Below are 27,825 nucleotides of genomic sequence, written 5' to 3' on the forward strand. Positions count from 1 at the left end.
TTTTCAATAATCTCCCACTTGTATATCAAAGACACTTTTCATGTACTTTACACTCATGTTCTCAACTTGTCTCTCAAATATAATAAGTGAAAAATCTTTTATCAAGAAATCAGACGAATTCTTTGCAGAGCCAACTTTAGCTACGACTATATCACCACCCTGAATGATATCTCAAATGAGCTAGTACTTCCGGTCTACATTTTTTGTTCTTTTGATGAGCCATGAGCTCCTTCACTTATGCAATTATTGCCTTGTTACCACAATATAACATGATGGGTACTCAACGAGCTTGAGAACTACTCTCAAACCAGTCAAGAACTTTCTTAGCCAAACGTATTCTATGGCTACTTCTACTACTAGATACTCAGCTTCAGTTATGAAGTTGGCAGTTGACAACCTCCTGGTTTGTCTGATATTAAGTTCCTCTGCAAGAAATTGAAACCCTCAATTTGGTGGGGTTTCATTTGCTGCATATGCCTTGGATGTACATATAGTTCTGCCACAGTTAGATCTTCTTGAGACCTTTCAATTCCAGAAAATGGGGATACCTCAGTTTGTCTACCCTTGGAAATTCTGAGATTCATAGAAGTAAGTTCTTGTAGTCATTGTGCCCTGTATCATTGAAAATTTAAGAACAATTATACATACTCCAGCACTTTGATTTTTTTTTTTTTTTTTTTTGGTGAATAAAATAATCCATTACCATGGAAAAGGAAGAATATACAGAGGGGAAAAGAAAAGAAAAAAAAAGGGCGGGGGGAGGACTCAAAAGGGATCAAAACCCTAGAGAAGGGGGAACTAAACCCAAAAAGCTAAGGAGACATCAATTTGGGGTGGGGGAGATGATTGATGAGGGGAGGCCCTAGGATATAACAATGAGCTTGTTCCTTGGGGTATCACGAACTAGCCGATGGTGAAGAAGGCTGATCTTGGAAGAGACCTCAAAGAAGAAGGCTTTCCAAATCCTATCGAATGAACGAGATTTGGAAAGCCATAAAAAATAAATTTGAAAATGAAAAGAGGAAAAGCATCCTCTGCATCATATCAAATAAGAGAGGGAAAAATAAAACAATGAAAATAATGGATAGCAGATCCTTACACAGTACGTATCCAATTCAACAGAGCATGATACTTCTCATTAGCTTATACACCATAACTTTATCCACTGGAAGTCAAGTATCGTTTCAATTTCCATTTCTATAATGCCACAAACCCGGTAGACATATCCCAGATCATCCTTGAGAACAAAAGAATGATTGCAGTCTTCACCTCCTGGTCCTCCTCCTTCAATGTTTCAAAAGCTTTCTCAGGAGCAGCTTCCTAACAAAATATACAACATGAATTATTAGACTAAGTGTATGGTAGCTATGTAATTACCTCTCTCAATCTCACCTCCTTAGGAATAGAGATGGAATCAAATTAGGAGTCATTGTAGACACCATATTGTCACCCCTGAAGGGATAGGCAATGATAAGTCAGGAACCCCTCTAGAATATGGAGTGATAATTTATTTGTGTTCCAATTTTCTCTTTATTGCCCTAGGCAAATTGTTCTTTGCTTCCATTTAGTTTATGAGGTTTAAATTGATCATATAAAACGATTTCAAATTATGTTTGATGGCTTTTGCATTTTTATATTGGACTAAGGCTAACCCAAATACCTCAAACCGATCCTAGTTCAAACAATGGGCTCAACTGGATCAGACCCAAAAATCCACCCAATTCATTTTGACTCTGACTCATGATGATTACATTCATACATTAGATGACGTTATCAGTTAGAATTCGTTACATATCATCTCCTGCAAAATTATATGGGTTTTGTGGATCTTTCTGAGAAATTTCGATCATATCTCCTACTTGACGCCAAAGGCATGTACCTAGACATGTTTTAAGACCTCTAAGACACGCAAAAGACTCTAAAAAACTAAAGGAAAACTTCATTCATGATTTGGGAGAATTATTTTCTTCCCATGAATAGCCATATTGCCCCTTTCCACGGATAAAATAGATTTCATGTATTAGAATTATTGGAGATGCTTTGCTGCTATGATGCATGAGCTCTGGATTGGACTCATATTTCCTAAGCCTATGCTCTTCTTATGATATTACTCTCTTTACAAATTTTATAGAGAGGTAAATCCTTTTTCATATCCTTTTTATGAAATATCATTTATATTTCTTTGTGCAAAGTTTTCTTCTTTTTACTGAGCACATATATAGCTGCCCTTAACAGGGCAGCAGTGTTGCGTGTCAGTTATATAACTTTCTGCGACTTATTCAAAACTTTTTTTCTTCAAAGTTGTAGAGCTAGATGTGTTCTTTTCAATGTGATTTTACCATATTTTTTAGTCTTAGTTTTGGATTTTTTTTTTTTATTGTTTGTCTGTTTTCTATTTGAGTCATCCATTTTGGAACCTTAGTTTGTAGACTCCTTTTTCTTGTTCTATATATGTTTCTCACAAATTGTCCTGAAAAGTTGTAGATCTAGGATTATTCTTTCTAACCTTATTTTTTGGATTTTTATGATTTGTTTATATTTTTCCTGGATGTTTACTCCCTATCAGTATGCTTTCTATTAGATTTTTTCAAGCTGGTTTTCATCAATATTTTCAGGAGTCAATTTAATTTAGATTCTTATCATTTATTTCAATTTCCTATTGATTTAAGTAGTTTCAATGAGTATTGAGGCATTAATTTTTTTTGTACATGAATTTAAGCCTAGGTTTTCTCTTTTTTGAATTCATGATTTTCTTCTTCTCTAGATAGTCTAGATAGGCTGGGGAATATGTCTATTGTAGAGGGATTCAGAAACTAATTCCTTTGAATCTCTGAGAGCAAAGGTATCAGATTTCATTAGAGGCAATTGTTGGTTTTTCCAAGGGTTCAATCTGGTTTGGTGCCAGTATTTTTGAGAAGACCAATACTATTTTCATTTCTAATATGCAGTATGTATGTCATTGGCGACCTACTTCCTCTGGGGTTTTTACTATTAAATCAGCCTGGGAGACTATCAGAAGACAGTTGCCTAAGGTGGGGTGGTCTTCACTGATATGGCAATCGCAGATCCAACTCCGTCAAGTAGTGTTTGTGTGGAGGTAATCAAAAATAAAATCCCAACAGATGACAATGTGAAGAAGCAAGGGGTGGTCTTGCCCTCTAGATGTAGCCTATGCAGTTAAGAGGAGGAATCAAGAGATCACATTTTCTATGAATGTATTTTTGCAAGAGCTATGTGGCAAAAATTATGTGATAGTTTTGGTGTTCAATGGACCAGTTTCACTGGGATGGAGGACTTCATTGAATGGTGGAAGTCAAAAGCGAAGGTGGTCCCATTTCAAGGGTATGGAAAAAAGGCTTTGTGTTGATTCCATATAGCATTTGGATTGAGAGGAATGCAAGAAGACAAGATCGAGAATCAAAGTCTATGGAGCACTGTTTCACCATGATCATAAGTGAAATAGCTTCTTAGACCTTGTCTAGTAAGGGGAGGAGATTTGAATTACGGATGCTTCCTTTAAAAATTTCAACTCCTAAGTATTTTGTAGGAAATCTTGCTGCTTGAATTCGCAAGTAGTTACAAATAAATTGTTTCCTGTGAAGAGCAATCTTCCCGAAGAAGAGCTTACTTTTATCCAAATTAATATGCTGCCCCAAAAAATTCTGGTATTTAGATAAAAAGGAATGAAGATGCTTGGCATAACTGGCTGAGGCATTCATAAATTTGAAGATGCCATCAGCAAAAAGAAGACACAACGGGGTGAGAACACCTATGGGACCAAGAAGAGATTTCAATTTCCCATTCAAAACAAGATGATTTAGACCTCTACAAAGAACCTCTTCAGCCAAAATAAATAATAATGGAGAAATAGGATCCCCTTGACAAAGACCACGATCCACACCAAAATATCCCACCAGGCCACCATTTAAAAGGATTGAAATTCTAGAAGATTGAAGCAGCTAATAAATAAAAGATATCTACTTCAAAGAGAAACCAAAATTCCTCAATGTAGAGGACAAAAATTCCCAAGAGAGAGAATCAAAAGCCTTTTGAATATCTAACTTTAATCTCATACCTCCACATCGCACCAAGGAATGCATAAGGTTGGCAAGTCAGAAGCAAGACTGATATTCGAGGAAATCCCTCTCTAGAAAGGACCCTGATCCGCGGAAACAAGCTTAGACAAAATAGCAAACAATCTAAAAGCAAGATTTTTTGTTAGAACCTTGCAGAAAAAAAAATTACCCATTCAAATAGGACAAAATTTATCCAAAGAAGCTACCCCTACCATCTTAAGGATGAGAGTAATGAAGCAATTATTAATCCCATTGGGAATTCGAGCTGTAAAAAGAAAAGAGTTACAGCTCGACAAAAGTCCATCTCAAGAATGTCCCAACACTTTCGAAAGAATAATCTTGAAAAACCGTTTGGACCAGGCAAACTATCAAGATCAAGGTCCAGGTCCCAGACTGCTCTCTTAATTTCCTCCCTTGAGGGCATAGCCTGTAACATAGCATAATCGACTTCATCCACCGCCACAGGAATGCAATCTAACGACTCATGATGAGGAGAGCTAGGAACTGAAGAGTGGAAGCCTCTATAGAAATCGGTTATATAATCTACTAGATCCTAACGATTAGAAACCCACACACCATCACCACGCTGAAGTGCGTGAATGTGAAAAAAATTTGAGTTACAGTCCCCATGCTTCATCCATTTCAATTTAGCCATTTATGTCCAGAGCTTCTCATGAGACTGAAACTTTCAAAAGGGTTGTTTTTGCATCTGCTTCCTTTATAAATAATTCATTAGACATCCCTGATGAATCTATAAGGGACTGAACTGCAGATAAACCAACCTTGGCTTCTTCAACTGCCTGATTAAGATTTGGAAAAGTTTCACTCGCCCAAGGCCTCAACCTATATTTTAGCAACTTCAATTTTTGGGACAAAACAAAAATTGGGCATCCCCTGATCTCGTGACACCACAATTCTTTGACCAAATCAAGAAAACTAACTTCATCTATCCAGAAACCATGAATCTAAACCCTGAGAAGGACCCTAACAAGATTGCACGCATCCACCATAGATTGAAACTCTAATGCAGAGTCAAAATTAAATTTATCTGGTCCTCTTTTTTCATGAGAGGCTATAGACGCATTGAAATCACCTAAAACAGCACATGGAACTAAAGAGAGACACAAGGAAACTAAATCTGACCAGAGATCGCAACGAACCACTTTAAAGCAACTCGCATGAATGAAAGAGAGACCCATTTTCGCACCAAGCCACTCAACTATAATTGAGATTTATTGATCTGAGGACAAGATAACAGAAGGTCGTTGGATGCTCTGCTTCCAGATAATCCACAGGTTCGGCAATTTATCTTGACGAAATTATGAATTAAACCAGCTACATACCCCATCTTATTAAGCATTAAGGCAGGAAATTTGCACACTTCAACCATAGGCTCAGCAAGACACACCACTTCTGGAGTGAATTCTCTTAGCAATGATATCAAGGCCTTGGAACCAGTGACCTTCTTCATTCATCTTATGTTCCAGTATAGAACACGCATATCACTTTTAGTGGCTATGTTTTTGTCGGGCCTATTTGCCTAACCACATTTTTTACTCTGTTGACAAGCAACTTGCATAGATTGCTCAGCCTGCTCCCTCAGAGCCATAGCTCTATCTACTGTCGCTAGTTCAAGAAAAGTTGAGGCCACACGACCACCTCTTAATTCCGTCACTAGAATGTTGTCCACCACAATGTCCTGATTCCCAATGATAATAGAAGCACCCCTTCTGGATGCAGCTCGCCTCTGACCTGAGCAAGAAACAACTCCTCGTTTGTGGCGAGTTGAATACCGAATAATAGGTTGTTTGAGACATTGTGCTTCTTGTGGGAGGAAGAACACGAGTAGGGGAAAATTGTCATGATGCTAACCAGAGGCTGACCCATTTCATCTGGATCAAATGGTGGGTCGAACTCATCAGACCCAGAATCCGTTTGTGATGATTCCCTAGAATTTCTCCTCATAGTGAGAGTCATTTACCTCCTCTACATTAAGAGATTCCTCTTGGGACCGCACTATGACATCACTAAGATGAGATGATGGATAGAGATTTGAAGGGGCCAAATTAGGAGAGACCAAATTTGGTTAATCGCTTATGCTAATATTTTGAGTAGGAATATGATTTGAGGGAGCCAAAGGAGGAGAGTTTCCACCGTGTCACTACTCTCTCCAATCACAATCTGAATAGAACCTTCCAAAGAGGGATCGGGGATACATTTATGCTCTTGAGAAGGATTTTTGATATTAGGATTCCTAGTTTATCTTTGCGAGTCTCGACTCGGCTAGGAAACCGAGTTGACTCTATCTTCCACAAAGACAGCTCCTGGAACGTGCATAGCCTTGTCAAGCCCAGATTCTTTCGCATCTTCCGCCTTTTTCTGGTGACAAACCGTAACTTAATGGCCAATTCTTTTATAGTACCCACATCGTGCTAGGTTCAAGGCGTTCAACCTGAACTTCATCTATACAAACCACCGATTCAGTTGCATCAACCTCAACTAAAACCTGAGCAAAGTAACCCATGATTCCTTGCCTGGCTCACCGGCCCAACGCAACAAGCCACCCTATTGCCTTAGTGATTGATAACAGAACACTTTCGTGCCAGTATTCAAGAGGGAGATCCGAAAATCTGACCCAAACAAGTTTTGACAGAACTTGCTTCTTATTGATGTTAAAGTTCGATTTCCAATGCTGAAAATGAATGAACTGCTCACCCATCCTCAAGGGACTGCATCTCTAGATGGCCGCCATATCACCTTCATAGTGGAATTGGAAAATAATGTATCCCTTACCCAATGGGTGCATAATTACCCCTGGCTCAAATTCCATTTTTCCTTTCCTTCAAGACGCAGATCATTGAGGGAAATTGAACGAAAATTTACTCTCCCAATAAGCGCAAAGCGAAAGATTTCTCTTTGCTTCTTAGTCTTGCTGAGGAATAATAATACCCTGATGCTACCTGCTTGAATCGGTTCTGACAGAATCAATTTCAGGCCAAGGGGAAACTCCTACCGCTCTTGCATAGGATTTCTTCTGAGGAATAGCCTCATTAACACCTTCACGGACAGAACTAGGAATCTGCTCCATAGGACCACGATCATGAGACTCCTTAGCACCACCATCATCCTCATCGTCTTCTTCCCGAATCCCCCTTGTATCAAAAGTTGTTGCCATCTCCCTGGGTTCATCTCTCTCTCTTTCAAAGTGAAATAGATATCGAGTCTGACTTTAGACCTTGAGTTGCCATTGACATCCAATTGAAGTATTATTTGTTCCACTGAAGGCCCAGAAAGACTTGGCATCCATGATGAAATAAAAGAAAGGACGTATGATGTTGAGAATTCCGAAGACGAGAGACGCAAAAGGAGGTCCGATGTTGAGAATTTCGAAGACCATTCATGACTCTCATTATGAATTTTTTTAATTCACAAAACTTTACCTGATAATAATTTGCATTTTTTCTTCAGTGGTTTTATTATTATGTGTTACTACATTTCAAATTATAGAAAACAAGATCTCTTTGTTCATGAAAAACCTAATCTTCACACCATTCTACAAGTGGATTTCCATGGAATTCCTACCCAACCTACCGCACTTTTTTTTTTCCCTAGAAATCAGAATTTATATTAAAAAGAAAGAATAAAAAAATAATTACAAAGCCAAAAGGCTACTCCAAAGGGAACAGGAAGAGAACCTAAGAGCTCCAGACCCACCTTCGGCATTGCCATCAACAGGAAGGAAGCCCAAGGAACTTAACCTGGAAAACAAAAGAAAGGATTAGGAAAATCTGAATCTAGGGAGCTTGAGGGTGTCCCTCTCCAATTCCATCTGAATTAAAGCCGGCCAGTTCAAAACAGGATCAGAGAAATTCTACATGGTAGCCGATTTAGAGAGGAAATCAGCTATTGGGTTTGCTTCACAAAAACAGTGAGTAATCTACCACTCCACCAACATCAAATAATTGAAAAGAGATCTCTATCTTTGGAAAACAAACCAGGGAACTACATCTCTAATGAGGAGATTCACAACAACCACAGAATCACATTCAACCCAAAGCTTTGAGATTCTGAGAGATCTTGTATATTTAAGCCCCGAGATAACCGCACAGAATTCAGCCTCAAAATTTATACGAACACCAAGGGGAAATCTGAAGTTAAAAATAATATCAGATTTATCATTTCTTAGAATTCCTCCAATACCAACCCTTCCTGGGTTCCCAAGAGAGCAACCATCAGTATTGAGTTTTGTCCAACCTAGATGAGCGAGACACCAAAAAACTTCAATCAGATCACTTCGTATGCTAGAGATACGAGGAATTCCGATGTGTCTTGCACAAAGCAAATCAAAGATTGATAGAGGCCTTCCCAAGAGCACCAAAGATTGAGAGCAAAGTTCACTCTTTACATATGAAAAAACACGCCCAGAGTTGATGGAGATGCCTTCATGTCGCCTTAAATTTCTCTCCCTCCAAATGAAATATGGTATTAGGACAAAGCCCTTAATCCATATTTCCTTAAAATTTATAGACTTCGATTTCTCTTTCCACCAATGAGAAAGATTCTCTGTGCTTGATATGGCTGGCCAAATAACACTAAAAAGATCACAAAAATGAGTCCACAGAGAAATAAAGAAAGGGCACTGGAAGAAAAGATGATTGAAAGACTCTTCAAAGGAGCCACAGAGATCACATTTTGAAGGCAAATAAATACCCTGTCTACTAATCACATCATCTGATGGAAGCTTTTTCTGAACGAATCTTCAGCCAAAGACAGCCTGCCTTGAAATAATTTTTTATTTCTATAAAAGAGAAGACCAACCAACCTTGGAATGCCTCCTTCTAATTTTCTCCCAAGTTGTTTTAATAGAGAAGATGCCAGAGGGGGAGAGACACCAGTGACATATATCATCCATGTCCGAAACTTGAATCAATTTAATTTTCTCAAATGTTTCTTGAAGAAAGTTTGAGTTGACGTGAGGGAGACACCAACGGTTATCTAAAATGAAGTCAGCTACCTTCAAATTCACACCTTCAAACCAGTTGTGATCCAGATCAGAGTCTTCAGCAATAGATCTCCCTTCAATCCATTTATCCTACCAAAATTTAATCTTTGAACTATTCCCAACTGACCAAGCTTCCATTTCAGAGATAAAAAGCCAAATCTTTTTCATTCCAGGGAGAATTGAGGATGATTTATAAGATGGTAGAAGCGAGCCATCCCTGGAAAAAATCTGGATCAGAAAAAATTGCTCATTATTGAGTTTTCATGTTTGATCTGCCAACCCAACTTGCACAGACAAGCCTTGTTACTATCTCTCATTTTTCGGAGACCTAAACCACCCTCTTGCTTTGACTTGCACATATTCTCCCACTTCACAACCACCTTCTTCTGTTTCTCCATGTCATCTAACTAGATAAAGTTTCTCATCCAAAACTCCACAATCTTAATGGAGGATTGAGGCCACCAATAAACTGCGAAGTTATGGATGGGAATATTGGAGACCACAGACTTGACAAGCTCCACCCGACCTGCGAGGGAGAGTAATTTTCCCTTCCATCTAGCCAACTTGGACTTGATTTTATCCAAAAGAGGAAGCATATGAGTCTTGGAAACACACCCCTTGAAGATTTCAACACCCAAATACTTAGTGGGTAGGCGAGATTGAGGAATCCCTAGGGTCTCAGAGATAAAATGCTTCCTGTGAGGAGCAACTTTTCCAAAGAAAAGCCTGTTTTTACTCAGGTTAATGTGCTGCCCAATAAACTCCTGATATTTTATTAGAAAATTCTGCAAATGTTTTGACATATTTGGCAGAAGCATTCATAAAAACAAAAATATCATCTGCAAAGAGGTGGGTTGGGGTAAGAGCCCCCTTAGGACTTGGAAGAGATCTAAGATTCCCTTTATCAACAATCTTTTTCAGCCCTCTACAGAGCACTTCCTCTGCTAAAATGAAAAGGATAGGAGAGATCGAGTCACCCTGAGAAGGCCACGACCAGCACCAAAAAATTCCACAGGACCTCCATTAACTAAGACAGAGATTCTCGATGAGGAAAGAATCTTATTAATCCAAGAAATCCACTTATCTAAAAAACCAAATTTTCTTAGAGTGGAAAATAGAAAATCCCATGAATTGGAATCAAAAGCTTTTTGGACATCAAGCTTAAGACCCCTACCACCTCCTCTAACAGTAGAATGCATGAGATTAGCCAGCTTAGAGGCAAGGCTGATATTGGAAGAAATGACTTTCCCTTTTTGGAAGGCACCCTGCTCCTCAGAGATGAGGCGGGGAAGAAAAAGATTGACCCTGGAGGCAAGGATTTTGGTAAGGACCTTACAGAAAAAATTCCTCATATAAATAGGCCGGAATTTATCAAGAGAGGAGGCTCCAGGAACCTTAGGAATTAAGGTAATGAAGCAATTATTGACACCCTTATGAAGATTACCCACCCTAAAAAAATAGGAGACAGCTCTACAAAAATCCAACTCAATAATGTCCCAGACTCATCTGAAGAATTTACCTAAGAGCCGTCAGGGCCAGGCAAGCTGTTAGAGTCAAGGTCCCAAACCGCTTTCTTGATTTCATCATGATCTGGAATTGCCTCAAGAAAGGTGTCGTCATCATCATTCAACTCCTGGGGGATAGAGTCAAGAAGATCCCAGTGAGGGGTGATCGGAGTGGCTCCATAAAAAACCTCGTAAAAATCCGGAATATAAGAGGACAAAGACTCTTGGTCTGTAACCCAAGTTCCGTCCTCTTTTTTTGGAGATCGAATCTGATTACCAGAATGCCTCATCTTTATTGGCAGGTGGAAGAATTTAGTGTTGCCATCACCATCTTTCATCCTCTTTTGTTTTGTCTTATCAGCCCATAAACTTGCTTGAAGATGAGACGCCTTAAGAAGAGCAGTCTTAGCATTGGCTTCCCTATTGAAAATACCCAACCTACCACACAATAGGTGAAATTACCTAACTCATTACCATGTAGGATACCAGAGATCCTTTTTTTACTCACAAAACACGTATATGCACTAGGACCACTGATCCCAGTAATAACATCTCTGAATGGACTGCTATCCTGATAACTAAAGGAAAATGTGTCTTACTTTTTGCAAACTACATTATGACAAAATAAACTATTAACGCATCAACTAGAGGCCTTTTTGGAGGGATGAAGCAAATCAAGGAGGAAGGATGGGGGAGGTGGATGAAATATGGAGTGATGCTAAGAAAGTAGGAGAAATTCTAAGAAATGATAGTATCAAATCGTGGCCATGGAGTGCCGTTCCCAAATCAGTCATATAAACCTTATTGGAAACTACAAATAATTTTCAAAGGAGTTGAGATGGCTATGTTGGTATGGTTTCTCTTCAAAGTCCATACCTACTAACTTTCATTTTGAGAACCTTGTTATACTTGACTTGCAGTACAGCAACATCAAATATCTTTGGAAGGGAATTAAGGTATGGTGTAATCTGTCTTATTTTTTTTCTTTCAATCAGATTTATAATTCTTGAAAATAATTACTTACTCCTTTGATGGCGTCTCAGCTGCATCAGGAACTAGAACAAGCCAAAGATTTGCAAGACCAACTTGAGGTAAGCTTGTGCAAAGAGGAAAGCTAAGGTATGTGTTGGCCAGATAAATGAACAATAAAAGCTGATCTACCATTGACATATGATGTTATGCATGGCACATGTGCAGGATGGGTGGTTGGGACTAGCCACTTGGTGCTATCTCAGGGCCTTTCTTGTGCCAATGCATTGACATGATTGGATGCTATAAGCCTAATAACAATACAAGTTACTGTTTTTGTTTGCAAGAAAATTTTGAAAAATTGAACTGGTCCTTAAAAAAATTCTAACGTGATTGGATGCTATAAGCCTATACATCAAATTAAAAAAAAAAAATCAATGAAAACATTGGTCTCAAGTTCTAACCACTTAACGGCGGGGATACTACTTCCAGACATTATAACTAAACATTATATGAAAACCCCAAAGTTAGCATACTGGGTTATATATCAATCTTTTTATTCCACCAACAATGTCTTATTACAATTATCAAATAAAAATTACCAAAGAAATCTGGAAATCAGATTTGGAATCATACCCAAGCAAAGTAACAAAGGTCCAATAAAATTAGATTTGGGGAGAGATAATGGAAAGACCAATAAAACCAAGCAAAGTAACAAAGAAATCAAACATAGGAAAATAACAAAGAAATCAAGTATAGCAAAGTAACAAAGAAATCAAGCTATCCAAATTATTAGTATAAGTTGCCACTAAATACAAATTATTAGTATAAGTTGCCACTAAATGCCTGAGAGACTAGTACCAGACCCAAACAAAAAGATCGCACTATGTATGGGCTGAAAAATGGATGTCTAAGATTGATGCAAATTAACCCATCAAATTGCACTGTGTGTGGTTTCCATGTCCAAAGGCCCTAAAACCAGTAGCTAGGAACACCTTTCTTGTGGAGCATGTGGTCTTTCTTTTGGACTGTTCTCTCTACATGTGTTGGTGAGGGTGTGAGGGTGTGAGGTTGTTGTATTCCCTCCCCCACCCCCACTCTTTTTTGTTGGAGGCTACTTTGACTCTTGGGTATTGGCCTTGAGAGTGATGTAAGGCTTCCCTTAGTACTTTTTCTTTTCTCTCTTTGCAATAAATGGATCTATCTATCAAGAAAAAATAAAATAAAATCATTCAACTAAGAGTCAGAACACTATAGTTCTCTAACAAAGAAGCTGTATGAATCAATAAGAAGCAAGAAAAAACAATTAACGAAGAAGCTGCTTCTATTAATTAGAACACAAATTGTTACTTGTTACACCACAACATACTTATTATCATTGCAAGGGGAATAATGAAGCTCTAGAAGAACTCAAAGGAACAACAAGTCCTCAAATCATATCATAACCACTCTAAAGACCTACCAGGCTACCACAGCAAGAAAGTATAGAAGGGACAAAGTAAAAGGAAAAGAAATGGAGAGCCTAGCTATAATAAGGTGGCTCACAAGCCTAAGAACACTGGTACCCAGATGGGACTTTCTTTCCACAATAATTCAAGAGCAAGCTCAAGGAGACAGGGACATTCAAGTTAATGCCCAAGACATTGGCTTTGATGGCAGTGCAAAGGCAAACAGCGGCTTCAAATTTTGAGATAGAAAGACCAAAGTATGCATTTTGACATTAATTATTTCCCACCAAACTAAGCTTACCAAAAATGTTTTTCACTACTGTTCACGTAGAGAAAGAGAAACAGAATATCTCATCTGTTTCATTTTTATTTTCTTTTTGAAAAAACAGATAGATGGGTCTCTCTTAGCTCCTCCAAAGATAGGTTCCTAGACAAAATCCAGCTTGTTTCAATGGATAAACTTCAAGTGGGTTCGTAACTTCACCATTTAAGGAACTGGTACTGTTAATGGCCAAGGTTCTGTTTGGTGGAATCCCTCAGGGGTCAACTATGTTCAGGTCATCAGTATAATAGATGCATTCCTTTCTCTTTGGTTCTCTCTGGTTCACAATGAGGTGCTAACACAACTTTTTTTGTCGTTTGTACTTGCAGAGGAGATCCAAACATATACCAGGTTTGAAACCAACTGTAAGAAATTATCTTTCTTGGATCAAAATGGCTGTATATATGATGAGATTATTTCAATTACTAACCCTGTTTGGTTCTCTCTGGTTCACAATGAGGTGCTAACCACTAACCCTAGAAAAACCCAAGTCCCAAATTGCCTAATTTTTGAGTTGTTCTCCATAACAGTACCATTCAACATCACAATTTTGCGAAAAAACAAATTGCAGACAATTGCAGAGGCTTCAGAGGTAAACAATATCGAACTCTCCAATCTTGATTTGGGTTGTAGATCAGGGTATTTTAAAGTTTATTGAGGTCATGATCCATCATCAACATATCAAAGAAGATGCAAAGGAACCATAACATTACATCAACAAAGGAAGAGAAATAGGCGAACCTGTTTGAGCGAAAACGAGCAGAGAGCTAGGTTGAAAACTTGCAGAGATCCGAGTCTTCACAGATGAGATCTGAGAAGACGTGATTGACGAGCAGAGATGAGCAGAGATGAGCAGCGGAGTTCTCCCTTGAGAAGAACGATACAAGAACCTTTTTATTTGTAAAAAATCCAAAAAATGTTACAGTTTGTGCGAAATAGAGTAGAGCAAAGAAGAAGAAAAAGAATAATGAAGGTGAAGAACAAAGAAGATGAAGAAGAAACGAAGATGTATCTGTTGTGTCGAGGATTCAAGGTTATCTGTTCTTCTTCTTCAGCTCTGTGTGCGCAAAGGTGAAAGGCAGAGGTGAAAGAGGGCGAGTGTATTTTTATCAAGAACGAAAGTTGTAAAATCGTTCCTTTTTTACAATTTTGGAACGAAACTACGTGGACTGAACGACAAATTGTAGTTCCATCTTTCGTCCTTTAGATCGTTTTTTTTTTTTTTTTTTTTTTTTCAACTTTTGTTTGAAAAAAACCGGAAATACATCATATGGTTGCCAAATAGTTTTTTGCTTTTTTTGTTCTAATGAAATGAAAAAATGGTAGAAATATTTTTTTGTAACGGTACCAAATGGGCTCTTTGTCTCAAGGCTAACAACTACTTGGTATTGTTTCTAAGTAACATAGCTTACATAGCTGTGAAAAAAAAAATTTGATTAGGACTTCAAACTTTAGCATGTTAAAACCCTTTTTTTTATTTAATTAATTTTTTTTTTCATTAAAAGAAACTCTTATTCTTCTTTCTTGTTTTTATAAACAAAAGTACAATAGATTACCCGAATAAAAATTTATGGACATCAGTAGTGATACGAGTAGAGATATGCTCAATTCTCGCTTGAATTGCACCTTACAATACACTAATTCATTGTTCAAATTATGTAGAGGGATCTAAGCACTGCTCGCATATATGGGAGAGAGTATCCCATGATTTGTTTACGGAGGGAGTGTGTTCGGCCAATGCACACACCACTTTTTTTCCCATAAACTATTCATGACTCTAGTAACTATTTGTTAAATCTTTGGGCATTGTCTCTCTGCCCTTGACACCCTACACGCCCAAGCCCTCCCACCTATAGAGAGAGAGCCTCTACAGACTGATGTGCTTGCAGAGGTATTATATATATCTTTCTCCTTAATAGTTCACTGGAAGCCCGATTCAGTTCCTCTCCTGGGCACCCAATTATTGATCTAAGTGCTGGGAGGACTTCGGACCATTGTTAGTAAAAATGCATTTAAAACTTCGATTTTAAACACGTTCTCGTTTTTAACCGTTTAAACACGTTTTTCTGTATGCTTCTCAAAGATACTTGAAAAAACTCCAAATGGCTAGCATTTTCATTCTAAACACATTTAAAACGCATTTAAACGAGCTCCCCTTTTTTGGCGTTTTTTAAGACTTAACTTGTTGAACATAATGTCTACTTAATTGATCATATCTCTTTTTCCCGAACTCTAATTGATCTGATTCTTTCAATGACTTGAAGCTAACTCAATGGTCTATATTTCTCTTGACACCTTCAACTCAATATCAATGTATGGACCCTGAAATTGACATACCAACTTATGTATTTGCAAAAACGCATTTCTAAAGTGATGACTCCCAACTCAAACTGAACATACATTACTCCAAGAGTGTGTTGACTATGTTGACAATAATGAACAACATCATAGCCAAGCCACATTTCTCAATAAAATCTGGACATGTGTGGTGTACGAATTTAGAATTAATTGGTATTAGATGATATTCAATTATATGTCATAAAACTTATAATGAGACATGAGATACATATGCATTAGTGTTGGATATTGTAGTTGTTTTAAACATTAGATGTAGGTATTCATGTAATAATTCCTTAATTTATATGAGTGTACTAGCATTTTATTGGTCCCGTTTGTTTGAAATATACACATTTAAAACCCGTACCATTTCGTTTTTGTCATTCTTTGTTTTTTCACCATTTTATTTGACTATATCGTTCGAAAAAAAATTTTTGTTTAAAATTTGTACCGTCTGTTTCTATTTTTTTTCATTCCTATTTTTGCTAACTATGCTCTGAACACATATACCAACACATGGGCACACATACCTAGGTCTTCCCAGACCTTGAATCACTAACCGGGTGCCCATTTAATTGGAGAGGATTTTTTCCATTACAAAGGTGAACGATTGCGTTTAAATTTTTCATTTTTCTCTTTGGCTCGCTATTCGTATCTGCTATTAATTAATTAAAGGCACGAAAAAAGTTACTAATCAATAAAAGGTCTGGTGCATTTCAAGTCCCACCCATATTCATTCTCAAAATATATTCTAGGTCTAGAACAAATTAAAAAACGAGAGAATAGAGAAGAACCAGGTTTCAAAATTCATTCAAATGGAGTTGGGAGTGACTTCAAGAAGGAACCCTCCCCCCACCCCCCCTAAGAAAAAAAATCCAAGTCTTTTTCTAGCGTTGCAGCCACCATCACTAATTGAATTAGCTTACTGTGCCCACAAGCCGTCTGATGGAAACAGTGGCTGCACACTATGAGAAGGGGACAAAATATAAAAGTATGAGATTATAACTTATGAATGGTAGGCACGAACAGAAACAATCAAATAAATGAAAATATGGCAAAACAAATTCAACAAGAAAGAACCAAATATTTTCTCTAATGGATCAAAGATAATTCCCACTTTGACAGTACAAGTATTGTTGATTCTACTGAAAGCTGCTCTGGAGAGAATGGATCTTCAGCTGTAAAGTGTTAACTTGAATACTAGAGCTACCAAGCATCAACCCATTCTACCTCTTTGAACCACCAGCCCCTATGATCCTTAAGGGAGGAGGGTCTTGTTAGGATTTTTATATGAGCTTAACTGCTGATACCGATTGATCCATTGGGCCCAAGCAATTAGACCCACTCTGATTAGGAAACTCCTAGCTCAATCCATTGTGAGAATGAATTAGGGTTTTAAGGATTCTATTATAAATAGAAGCTAAAGGTCATTGCAGTCGTCACTTTAACACCTTCATGGTTTTGAAAGCACGGACTCCCCCACAGGAATAGTGCATGTGAGAGTATTCCAAGAGTGAAAGGCTGCATAAGATCTTAGCGGCTGGGACTCCAATGTGTAGTTCTTTGTTACAATCTTCATAGGACTAATCTTCAAGCACATGGGATAGAGTTACGTGATCAATACTTATAGGACTTTTAAACTTACACACAGATATTCTTCTACTCCCATTGATTATCATGTATGGGGTAAATCTATATGCTTGTGTGTTCTAGGGTTTAGGGACTACACCCATAGTTAATCTTTTATGATTGGTTTATGATTCTTATATTCTAATATCAATGGGTTATTCATATGATTCTATGGTAAAGAATCCCCAACAGGTCTTGCAGGTTGCAGCAAAGTCTCAGGAGAGGCAAGAAGGCACCTCCCATCTTCTTCCTCTCTTGCTTCCCCTCCCTTGTAATATAATTCCCTCAGTGGTGTTAAGGTATGGTAAAAGACCCTATTTACATTTTTTTTGGGTAAGTTGAGGTGTGGGGGAGGCAGAGCAGAGTTGTACATCTTATCACTATAAGAAAAGTGGTCAACAACAACACTTGAGTGGAGGTCATTGGCGGTGTTTCCTACAAATGCCATCTTATATAAACATTCAATGGCGTTTTTAATTAAAAGTCGTCTTATATAACACAATAGGAGGCATTTTGTACAAAACGCCACTGCATAAGCTATATTTTGTTGCGTTCTTGTACTAAATGCTACCGTATATATGAGTATTTGGGGGTGTTTATTTCATAACGCCGTGGTACATAAGAATATTTGTAGCATTTATTGATACACGCCATTATATACAAGGGTATTTACGACATTTATTAGAGACACCGCTATAAGAAACAATATTTATTGATTTTCCTCCGCACATAATAACATTGGGGGCATTTCCTACTAAACGCCATGGTATATAAAAATATTTTGAGGCTTTTTCTTGATAAAATGCCCCAATAGATTACAATGCAATGAGGAAGGAGTAACATGTTTGCGGTGTTTACTATTACATGTAATAGGAAAACATAATGTAGTGTTTATGCATTAACATTAACGAATATCTGTTCTTCCCCACCCAAGAATTGAACCCTATTCCCTTCCCGCTCCTCCATTCTTATAATCTCGGAACGTTCTTATAGCCCATCTATCAAATCTTTCTCACCTCTCTCTCTCTCTACTCTACTCTACTCTACTAGACCAAAATGCCTTAGCCTACCTAATTAAGCTATTATGGAGAAATCATGTCATGGAACAAACATATTACGTTTGTTGTTTTTTCAATAAAGAAGTGAAAGGTATTATTGATATTTGCTAACTAAAGTTGTGAAGATATCAGAAATTGGCATATGTCCTTAAACCCTCACTTCTCTCGCTTGTTGCCCAACCCCATACCATGCATTTTCCTCAATTGCAACCCATAATCTACAGGAGACCAACATGCTTAACTTGACTTCCCTGACTCTCTCTCTCTCTCTCTCTTGTTTCCCAACCTCACAGAAGTGGGAACAAACTCCCTCATCTAAAAAGACTTGGGTGTCAATTTAGTTGTGAGCAGCAGGTTAATCCCCTATACTCAACTTCGCTTCTCCATTTTGATGCACCAAATTTGTGTCTTGCGATGCCCTAATTGCAGAAGCATAGATAAGCCCTTTTTATTTTTTATTTTTAGGAGAGGGTTCCCTAAAAGGGACTGTGGATTCCCTAAAAGACAGCATGGATTCTGCACCAGCACAAGGGCCAATGGGAGAGCTTGCGGAAGCATCAAATGCAATGGGATTTCACCTTTCATGGGGGCAAGGTAGTCATTTTGACCTCCCATGTGTCTGGGTTGCCTTTCAGGGTTCTTTTTCCCTTTTTCTAGAAAATTTTCATGTACCACCCCTATTTTTAAATGTAATTAGGTGTAACCCCCGTAAAATCTTAAATGTAATTAGGTAGACCTTTACGGCATGCTGAAATGGTGGGACTAGAGTGGAAGGAGTTACAATAGGCACGTCGATATGTGCTTAATCATACAAAAGACATTGGTAAATATCGAAAGTACGTGTTGAAATCAATGTTACTTCAATTCAAGTATTCATTTCCCTTAATAAAAATTCTCTAAATGTAGGTGCCATAAGGAAGGGCTCAAAAAGAACCTAAGCTATAGGGTTCGCCAACAACAAAGAGATAAGTTGCAAGCAGAGCAATTCACAAACTGGTATAGAAATCATGTAAGAAATTTTAATTCTTTTTTCTGTAATTGATTTCATTACCAAAATCATCTACCTTAGTTTGTTTCTGAAACAATTAATGTTGAATTGAGTAAGTGGATAAGCTACGCTAAAGTGGAGAAGTGGTCTCTCAAATTATTAAAAGACTGGCCAAGGGTCCTAATCAAGAAGCAAGAAAATATAAGGGGTACATATTGAATGGAATGCGTTTTCACACCAAGAATCGCGAAGCAAATCAAAAAACCCATAATAGCAAGGCTTTAGTAATGGCATTGACAAACAGTGTCTTTAGTGGTAGGGATACTCCCCTAAAGTCAATGTTATTTCATTGTGAGTCTCTTGAAACAAGCAATAGGGGGTGTTTAAAGAAGATATTGGGTTTACACGTGTGATTTCAATCATTTGGCGCATACTAGAAAACATTTAACTGACGACCCATCTGTCTTCCCCTAGCCAAACAGAGCAAATATTTTTATGTGTCAAATCCCCTTAACCAAGATGAGTTATTGCTCTAAAAGCAAATATGCACGATGTATTTGATATGATGGGTGATTTGGATAAAAAGCCCTACTCTAGATGAACAACAGATGTGAACTGTGACAACTAAACATTGGCGATGTCGATCATAGTCTGGCAAGGACAGACTTAGAAGGGAAAACAGATTATATAACTAACCAATCTTAGTTGGGTTATCACTTTTGGGACTTATCATACTTGTTTTCATGACTATCCGATCTCCGATCTTTATTTATTTTAAGTTTACAATTGGCGATCTCTGATCTTTATATATATATATATATATATATATAATGTGATTATGATCTTATTCCAATGTGATTTTTTTCCACAGTGGTAGTTCTCAATTTCAAATGTACAACAATTGGTAATATTTATGAAAATTGGAGTTTCACCTCCATCTAGTTCATTACTTACAATCCTCAAGCTCTTTATTTGTTTACTGTTATTGGTTGTTTGTGCTCATATTGTTGTTCCTAGTTTATAACCATTAACAAGTAAGCTTTTCTTTGAGACGTGTTGTGCATATGTATTAGATTCTATGAGAAAAAAAATGACTAATTCTTGATTCAATGTAATGATCACATTAAACATAATTTCCTTATTTATTTTAAGTTCACAATTGACAAACACATATACATGATTAGAATTCTATCTTGTTCCAATACAGTTTTAGCTTATGAAAGAAGTAAGTGAGGCACAGGGCCCTAGTATGTCGAGGTCATCTATAGGTTCAATTTCTACTTTTGAATAATTAATTAATAGGCTAACTACATCAAATGGTCAACTTGTTAGTCACAAATACCGTCACTTGTTTCCATTGTAGGCTTCAAACGTAAAAGAGGGTGTACAAGAACTATCTAAGTAAATAATAGGAGAGATGTGTAACTAGATGCATATTATAGGTGACAGCCCCTATGCTGCAGAATTTTCCTCATACATAGGCACACTGGCTAAGACCCTAACCCTGTTACTACTATGCTATAAGGATTGGAGAAATGTTCCAATTCATCACAAAGATGATGCTTGGAACAAAATAAAGGTATATATATATATATATGTTTGGAACAAAATAAAGGCTTTGGATTGAATGTGATTCAATGGCGGTGGTAATTCTTTTCCAAAAGAAAAAACCTCCTTGGGTAGCATACCAGAGATGGATAAACCGCATGTCTTACTTGGGAGAGGTGGAATGGAAGATAACTCACTGTTTTCGTGAGGCAAACTCTGCAGCTGACTTCCTTTCCAAATCAGCGGCCCGTTTTGAGATTTCGTCTCCGATTACATCTTGGTCGCCTTTGGTGAAGATGGAATTAGACATGGATGTCTCTGGTCGTCCTAGATATAGAATGTGCTAGGGTAATTTTTTCCTCTTTTTGTGATGGTTGTTTTGATGGTTGCCTCTTTCTGCTTATGGCCATGTCGAAGGTGGATAGTGTGTGTCCCCTCTTCAACCTGTGTTGAGGTGAGGTTTTAAGGCCCGCCTCTTTCTTTGTATCATATTTTTCGCTTTTTTTCCTTCTTAATATACATGATTTTTTAGCGAAAAAAAAAAATCCCAACTAATCTTCAATATGTAAATGACTTCATAAATTTTTCTTTATCTTGTCTTCGATGTTGGCATTAAATCTTCCACTAATTCAACTTGTTTAATAGGAAAATTTATTATGGCTGAGGGGGGCCAACATATTGCTTTTATGAGGATAGGCCACATGTGGAAAGAGTTCAAACTTACTATGAGGAGAGAGACAAAGAAAATGTATCTTGATTTGTTTGATACTCCTCCCCCTACTGATCTCGTAGACATTCCAGCTGATCAATGGGAGTATCACATAAGGATGTGGACATCTATGGAGTGGCGGGTGATATGATTTTATTTGAAACAATGAATTAATAGTCTTCATGTTACTTAATTCCATAACATATATAATTTAATAATGAGTTTGATGTATGATAAACTAAAGCTAACAAAAAGAAAGAGAACAAAGAAGCACAAATGATGTCTCATACAGCTGGACAGATGAGCTTTGCACAGGTCAAAGAAAATATAGTAAGTTTCTTAGGCACAACTCATGAACTGTTAACAATATCATTTATGCATTTGAAATTATTTAATCTCACTCTCATTTCTATTTGTTCAGCGGAAGAAGAATCTTGATGGTGCGGAACCTTATAGAATTCAAATGCTTAAGGTTACCCACACAAGGAAAGATGACAACATAGTAGATGATGCTTCAAGAGAAATCATAGTAAGTGTTTGTGGCAAAATTAATATATATGTTATGTGATCTAACTCCCATATTTTAAGTATCTTTTTTTTTTACGTCAAATCCCTGCACGCTTCTTTGATAACTATAAAATGGTCGTTTGATTTGGCATCATCAATGAAGCTAAATTGTTGACAATGACATATTGGTTTGGAAGATGCACTAGATAAGAAATTGGAAGAACTAACCCAAAGTCGAGGAATCAAAAATCTTCCCAAGACAACATATATGTGGTTGTTCGGGCCCTGAATTACATGGCCGAGTACGTGGTGCAGGCCTAGACGTGAACCGAGTAGTGTTGGCCTTACACCAAAAACATTGAGGCAAGGAAAGAACAAGACAGTGTGCAAGCTAGATTTGCAGAGTTGGAGGGACAAGTTAGCAGTTTGACGGCAAAATTGGAAGATATTGAGGATTTGAATGCCCAAGTAGCACTTCTAACCCAAGAGCTTTTGGGTCAACATAGCTCACAGAGTTCAAATCATTTATGTAACTTAAAAAAATATTACATTCTGTTGTTTTTTGTTTAATTTAAGTAGTACTTCTGATGTTTCTCTTTTCTTCATTTAAGCAGCTGACAATTGAGGACATTACAGAGGCTAACTTATATTTAGGCAATCTATTTGTGCAAGTAATCTTTATTTACTTTGGCTTCATAATTAAAATGGGTAAAAATTATTAGCTTTCAACATATGAAAATCAAATAATGACAAATTTGATTTGGTGGATGGAGTTGTATTGGTTGCATTCTTTTATTTCTTTTGGATCATAAATGACATTGAAATATGTTTTGGTTGCATTGTCTTATTTCTTCTAGATCTCTTTTTCTCTAGGGCTGACCTTTTATTGTATTTTGTTTCTAGTTCTAATGAAATTTCAATGGGAGGGTATTTTCATCTCTCTCTCTCTCTCTCTCTCTCGTCATACCAAACTAGTTGGCTTGGGGATGTTTTCCATCTGCTTTGAACAAAAGTACAAGTAATAGTCCAAATTCTAATACAGATTATATGCCAAAATCTAAATGAATGCAAGGACCATATCTTAGTGGGCAGCCTGAAAGGGATTCATGTGTTACCCACATGTCTCATATGACAATTTCAAGTTCAATAGCACACAAGCATACATTAAAGTCATGGCTATGTAGAGTGTGACTCATGTGATGGATGGTTTGGATTACCTGTATCATCTCTCTCATATGGCAAGTTCAAAGTCCAGAAAGCTTTACTCAATTTTGCGTTTTTAGTGGAGATAAATAGGGTGGGGGTGAAGACTTTTAGATTTAAAGTTGTTGAATGCTCTGATGAGGTCGGTAGTTGTCCTTGTTGATTGCTTTCTAGCTACATCATTTCTCATCTCAACCGTTATTAATGCTAATTTTGTTTCTCTTTTTCACTATTCTTAAATTATTATTTCTTAGTTTAATTGTAATAACATTAGTCATTAAGAAATCATTTTCTCCTAATTTATATTGCATCCTTGAAACTATCTTTCAGTATTGCAATTAACTATGCCGCCATCATTCCATTACCCATACCCTTATAATGAATTGCCCATTTCCTAGAAGTTACTTGCACTAGTTTCCTGAAATTTCTCTTAAACCTTTGCTTACCTTTCTTGTTATACAAAAGCATTCTTTGTGTCACCATCCTTTAAAAGTTGTTTGGATGTTGATTATGTGATGACCTTTCCCTTGTGTCTTAAAGAAGATAGAAAATGTTTTTGATAAAAGGACTAAGAAGCTTGATGGTTTGATATTCCAACAGCCTGCCATGGGAAAAGAAAGAGAAAACAAAGAAGAGAAGAAAAAGAAGAAAGAGAAGAAAGAGAAGAGAGAGAAGAATTGTTTGGGAACTATGAATAGTACTGTGAAATTTAAAATGAATAAAAAAAGAAGAAAAAAATAAGGAGGGTATGGGAGAAGAGTTCACAACTCACACTTTCACAAGATGAAATTATATTAATTGTGTAGTCTGATAGGATGGCAACATCCTTATATAACAAAACTCAAGAACAAAAACCTACTTGTGAACAATGGCTACTAATGAAATATTTGGAACTTTGATAAATCTTTAACAAGAACTTGAATGGTATTTTTTATTTTTCTAGGTGCTTGCATTGATTTTGTCTTCTACTTACTTTATAATAAAGTTGCCTCTGATAGATCTTTAAGAACTTGACTGGTATTTTTCATTTTTCCAAGTACTTGAATAGATTTTGTCTTCTACTTGTCGATAAAGTTGCATCTGATGATGATACAAAGTATGACTCAAGGATTGACCTAGCGACCATGACGTGTGAACCTTTATTTTGAAAAACTTATTATATTACTATATTACTGTGAGCCTATGAGCTACAGATTTCTTGTTAAATTAAGTGTCTATATGGATATGGGATTTTTTTGTCTCCATGATGGCTATCTAGTTTGTTACATAATTTGTTCTGACTGAAATTTTGTAGGACAACGGATAACCATTTATCAGATTCTTGTGTATGGTCTTGTGAAAAATCTATTAATTTTTTGTTCATCTTCAGAATGAGAACAGAGAAAGTATGCATTTGCTTCAACAAATTACATAATGACATAAATAAACAATATGGGAAAGAAAAAAAAACTGCATTTAGTGGTATTCACTAATAAACGCCACTAAAGGTCTACTTGTTTTAAAATAAAAAATATATAGGAAAATTATGCCCCACTCCCTTATACTTTGCCGAAATTACACGTGGATCCAAGGATTTGAAGGAATTATGCCCCCCTCCCCTGACTTTGACGGTATTAGTATTCTGTTAGTTTTAAACCTCAAAATACCATATTACCTTTCAATTAAAAAAACAAAATACTTGATAGGATAGAGCTGGTAGTATTCCTACAGCTCTGTCCACTCTCTCTCTCTCTCTCTCTCGCTCGCTCTTCCTCTTCTTTCCTAGTTTCCACTCCTCAAACTAGACAATCTAGTTCTGGATACCAAGAGAAACAACCAGAACCAGAAGAGCCCATTTCATTCTCGAATCTTCAGCTTCTCTTGTTAATCACCAATCTTGAATACCTCTCCCTCTTCCAGATAGATCGGTTTCGCTTATACTTCAACACATAGTATGTCATGGTGCCAAGAACTCCAACCATCATGAAACACCCCCCCCCAAATGACAGTAACCAGAATTGCTGCCCGTTGATGACGTCGGCCCACCACTATATACGAGAAAGCAATAAACGCCACTGATGTGCACACAGATGACAACCACATCAACTTGTTAATCACCTTCACAACCCCCCTCTGATTTTGTTTTCCCTCAAACCAGTATGAGCTGTACCACCACAACTGCTAAGGATGTGAAGAGTGCAACTGCATTAAATAAGAAGAAGATCTTGAATGAAGGCCAGCTCACCACCATTGCCATCCCATTATCATCATCTCCACCAGGTATAGTGAAGATAGCTGCAAATGCCACTGCAGCAAAGAGCACTGCTACCAGTCACAGAATTGGTGGCATTGTTGATCCCTTCCCTATGCAGCTTCTTGAGCTCTTTGGCAATCCCGTGGTCATTCTTGTGGGTTATTTTGGCCTGTTGAATGGGGAGAGAGAGATCAACAAGAATCCACCCCATTGAAGTTCATAATTAACCCCAGGAACTCAAATCCCTTAGACCCTCTTTCACTAGGAAGAAACCCATTTGCCATCCTTCTATTCATGATGAACCCTAAGCTGAGAAAAGGGGTAATCAATGTCATCTCCCAAGAACCCAAATTCCATGAACCCTAAAATTTGAACTTTTGTTTTAAAAAGGTATATAGGTAACCATTCTTTCGCCAGAGCCTTTCCAAGGTTGAAGAAAACAGAGGTTGAAGAAGCATAGGTAGAAGACAATCTCTTCGGCCTTCTTTCTTTTGTTTTAATGGTAGGGTATATAGGTAAGTTCATCTCTAAAAAAAGGGTATTTTGGGCATTAAATGGTATGATATTAGATGATGTCATCAATTAACAGTCCCAAATTAATAGGGACTAACATATTGGACCTAATTGTAAAAATTTTAGAAATGCCAGGGGAGTGGGGCATAATTCCTTCAATCCCTTGAATACACGTGTAAACAAAGTACAGGGGAGAGGGACAAACAACACTAACATGGTTGCACCGTTAACATAGACACCATTGTATATATAATCTTTTAGTGACATTTATTGACAAACGCCGTCGAATAGACTTTACATGGGCGGTGACCAAAAAGCCGTGGTTCCCATGGGGCGGTGGATATGACGACATTTGGGCGACATTTTCTATAATCACCGTTAAAGACATATAATGGCATTTTCATACTCTACAATGGCATTTGAAAACACCGCCACAGACCAATTTTCTTGTAGTGTACGAATTAGCCATGTCAAATTTCTAACTTAAATCAAATACACTACCATGTAATGTATATGCATCCTTGTGTCTGCCAACTGATTATATATATATATATATATATATGTGTGTGCCCACACCCTCTTATTGTCTCTAGATTTTCAAAGCTTTATTTTACCACTTAAAACTCTGTTGGCCTGAAACGTGTCATGTAGGCAGCACCTTTAGGTCTGCCAATCCACAAAGTTTGGGCCCTACCCATCTGCCATGTGGCATATATTGGGCCATCATTAGAAGCTTATCAGAATGGGGCCATGTTGGATAATTTTACAAACCCCAAACCTCCTTCCCCACCCCAAAAACCACGACATAGGAAGTTGAAAATGTCTGAATAGCAACACCACATCAATGTATCGACACAAGTTGGGCAATGACCCATCTTAGTTCAAATGCACCCAAAGTTCTTGAACTAAAAAGTCAGTAAAACCATCTAACGAAATCAGTTTATTATTCTATTCAATGTCTCAAGTTCTCAAACACACAGAATTCCAGCTAAAACCATGAAATGCAGATATCCAAAATTGGCTGTATACTATTTTCACACTCAAAACAGTAAAGAAAACAAGACAATTTATCCTGAAATGACCTAACAAAATTTCCGGAAGTGTCACCTAGAAGAGAGAAGTTCCTTTTCCCTTCTTGTCCCCACCAATCTCAAAATGCTTGCATCTCTGCCAAACACATACAACCAATTAAATACTGATAAAAAATAAGTGAGGATGTGGAAGAGACAGCAAGCAATACTATATCAAAGAGGCTAACCTTGATGGGGTGCTGGGACACATGTTTGCACCCTTGGCATTGCAACCTAAGTACAATCTTCTTGGTAGTTTTTGCCTGCCAGATTAAAACCACCATTAAACAATAATCTTGAACACCAATACACCAAACAATCCTCAACCATTGGGAACACCATGCATGCAAAAATGACTGAAGTTTCTTTCATGCAATGAAGCACGCATACAAATACAATATAGAAAAAAATATATACTGCTGGAGCTGAGTTTTCACCTTTTTGTGGAAGACAGGCTTGGTCTGTCCTCCATACCCAGACTGCTTACGATCATAACGGCGCTTCCCTTGGGCAGCAAGGCTATCCTTACCTTTCTTGTATTGGGTGACCTTGTGCAATGTATGCTTCCTGCACTCCTTGCTCTTGCAGTAGGTCTTCTTTGTCTTCGGAACATTCACCTGTAAATGCAAAATCATATTTTGATTTAGTTAGTCTGTTTGTAAAAGATCACAAAACAAATCCATTTCTGTAGAAACAAGAATTATGCAT

The 27,825-nt window shown here is 37.3% G+C and overlaps 1 protein-coding gene across 5 annotated transcripts; it reads right to left on the bottom strand.

Annotated features, from left to right (window-relative positions):
- LOC122079564 (60S ribosomal protein L44-like) lies at positions 1-27,767 on the bottom strand. Of its 5 annotated transcripts, XR_006140465.1 has the most exons (5): positions 27,555-27,767; positions 27,306-27,380; positions 27,155-27,214; positions 1,100-1,320; positions 1-612 (listed from the first exon to the last, which is right to left on the bottom strand). XR_006140465.1 is itself a non-coding variant. In XM_042646142.1 (4 exons), the coding sequence occupies exons 1-3, from the start codon at positions 27,750-27,752 to the stop codon at positions 27,155-27,157; spliced, it is 333 nt and encodes a 110-aa protein (XP_042502076.1). In that variant the 5' UTR covers positions 27,753-27,767; the 3' UTR covers positions 1,045-1,320. The 5 variants fall into 5 exon arrangements, 4 of the variants coding, with proteins under 4 accessions (XP_042502076.1, XP_042502078.1, XP_042502077.1 ...); XM_042646142.1 differs by lacking the exon at positions 1-612 and having other exon boundaries at positions 1,045-1,320; XM_042646144.1 differs by lacking the exons at positions 1-612; positions 1,100-1,320 and adding an exon at positions 12,086-12,752.
- Positions 27,768-27,825: the final 58 nt, after the last annotated feature.

This window comes from Macadamia integrifolia, chromosome 5 (genome assembly GCF_013358625.1).
Source record: "Macadamia integrifolia cultivar HAES 741 chromosome 5, SCU_Mint_v3, whole genome shotgun sequence".
Taxonomy (NCBI): domain Eukaryota; kingdom Viridiplantae; phylum Streptophyta; class Magnoliopsida; order Proteales; family Proteaceae; genus Macadamia; species Macadamia integrifolia.

Excerpts from the sequence above, each read along its gene's own strand:
- LOC122079564 (XM_042646142.1), bottom strand. The coding sequence starts at position 27,752 with ATGATTTTGCATTTACAGGTGAATGTTCCGAAGACAAAGAAGACCTAC. Across the intron at positions 27,381-27,554 it reads AGCCTGTCTTCCACAAAAAG|GCAAAAACTACCAAGAAGAT; the intron begins GTGAAAACTCAG and ends TTAATCTGGCAG. Across the intron at positions 27,215-27,305 it reads TGTCCCAGCACCCCATCAAG|AGATGCAAGCATTTTGAGAT; the intron begins GTTAGCCTCTTT and ends TGTGTTTGGCAG.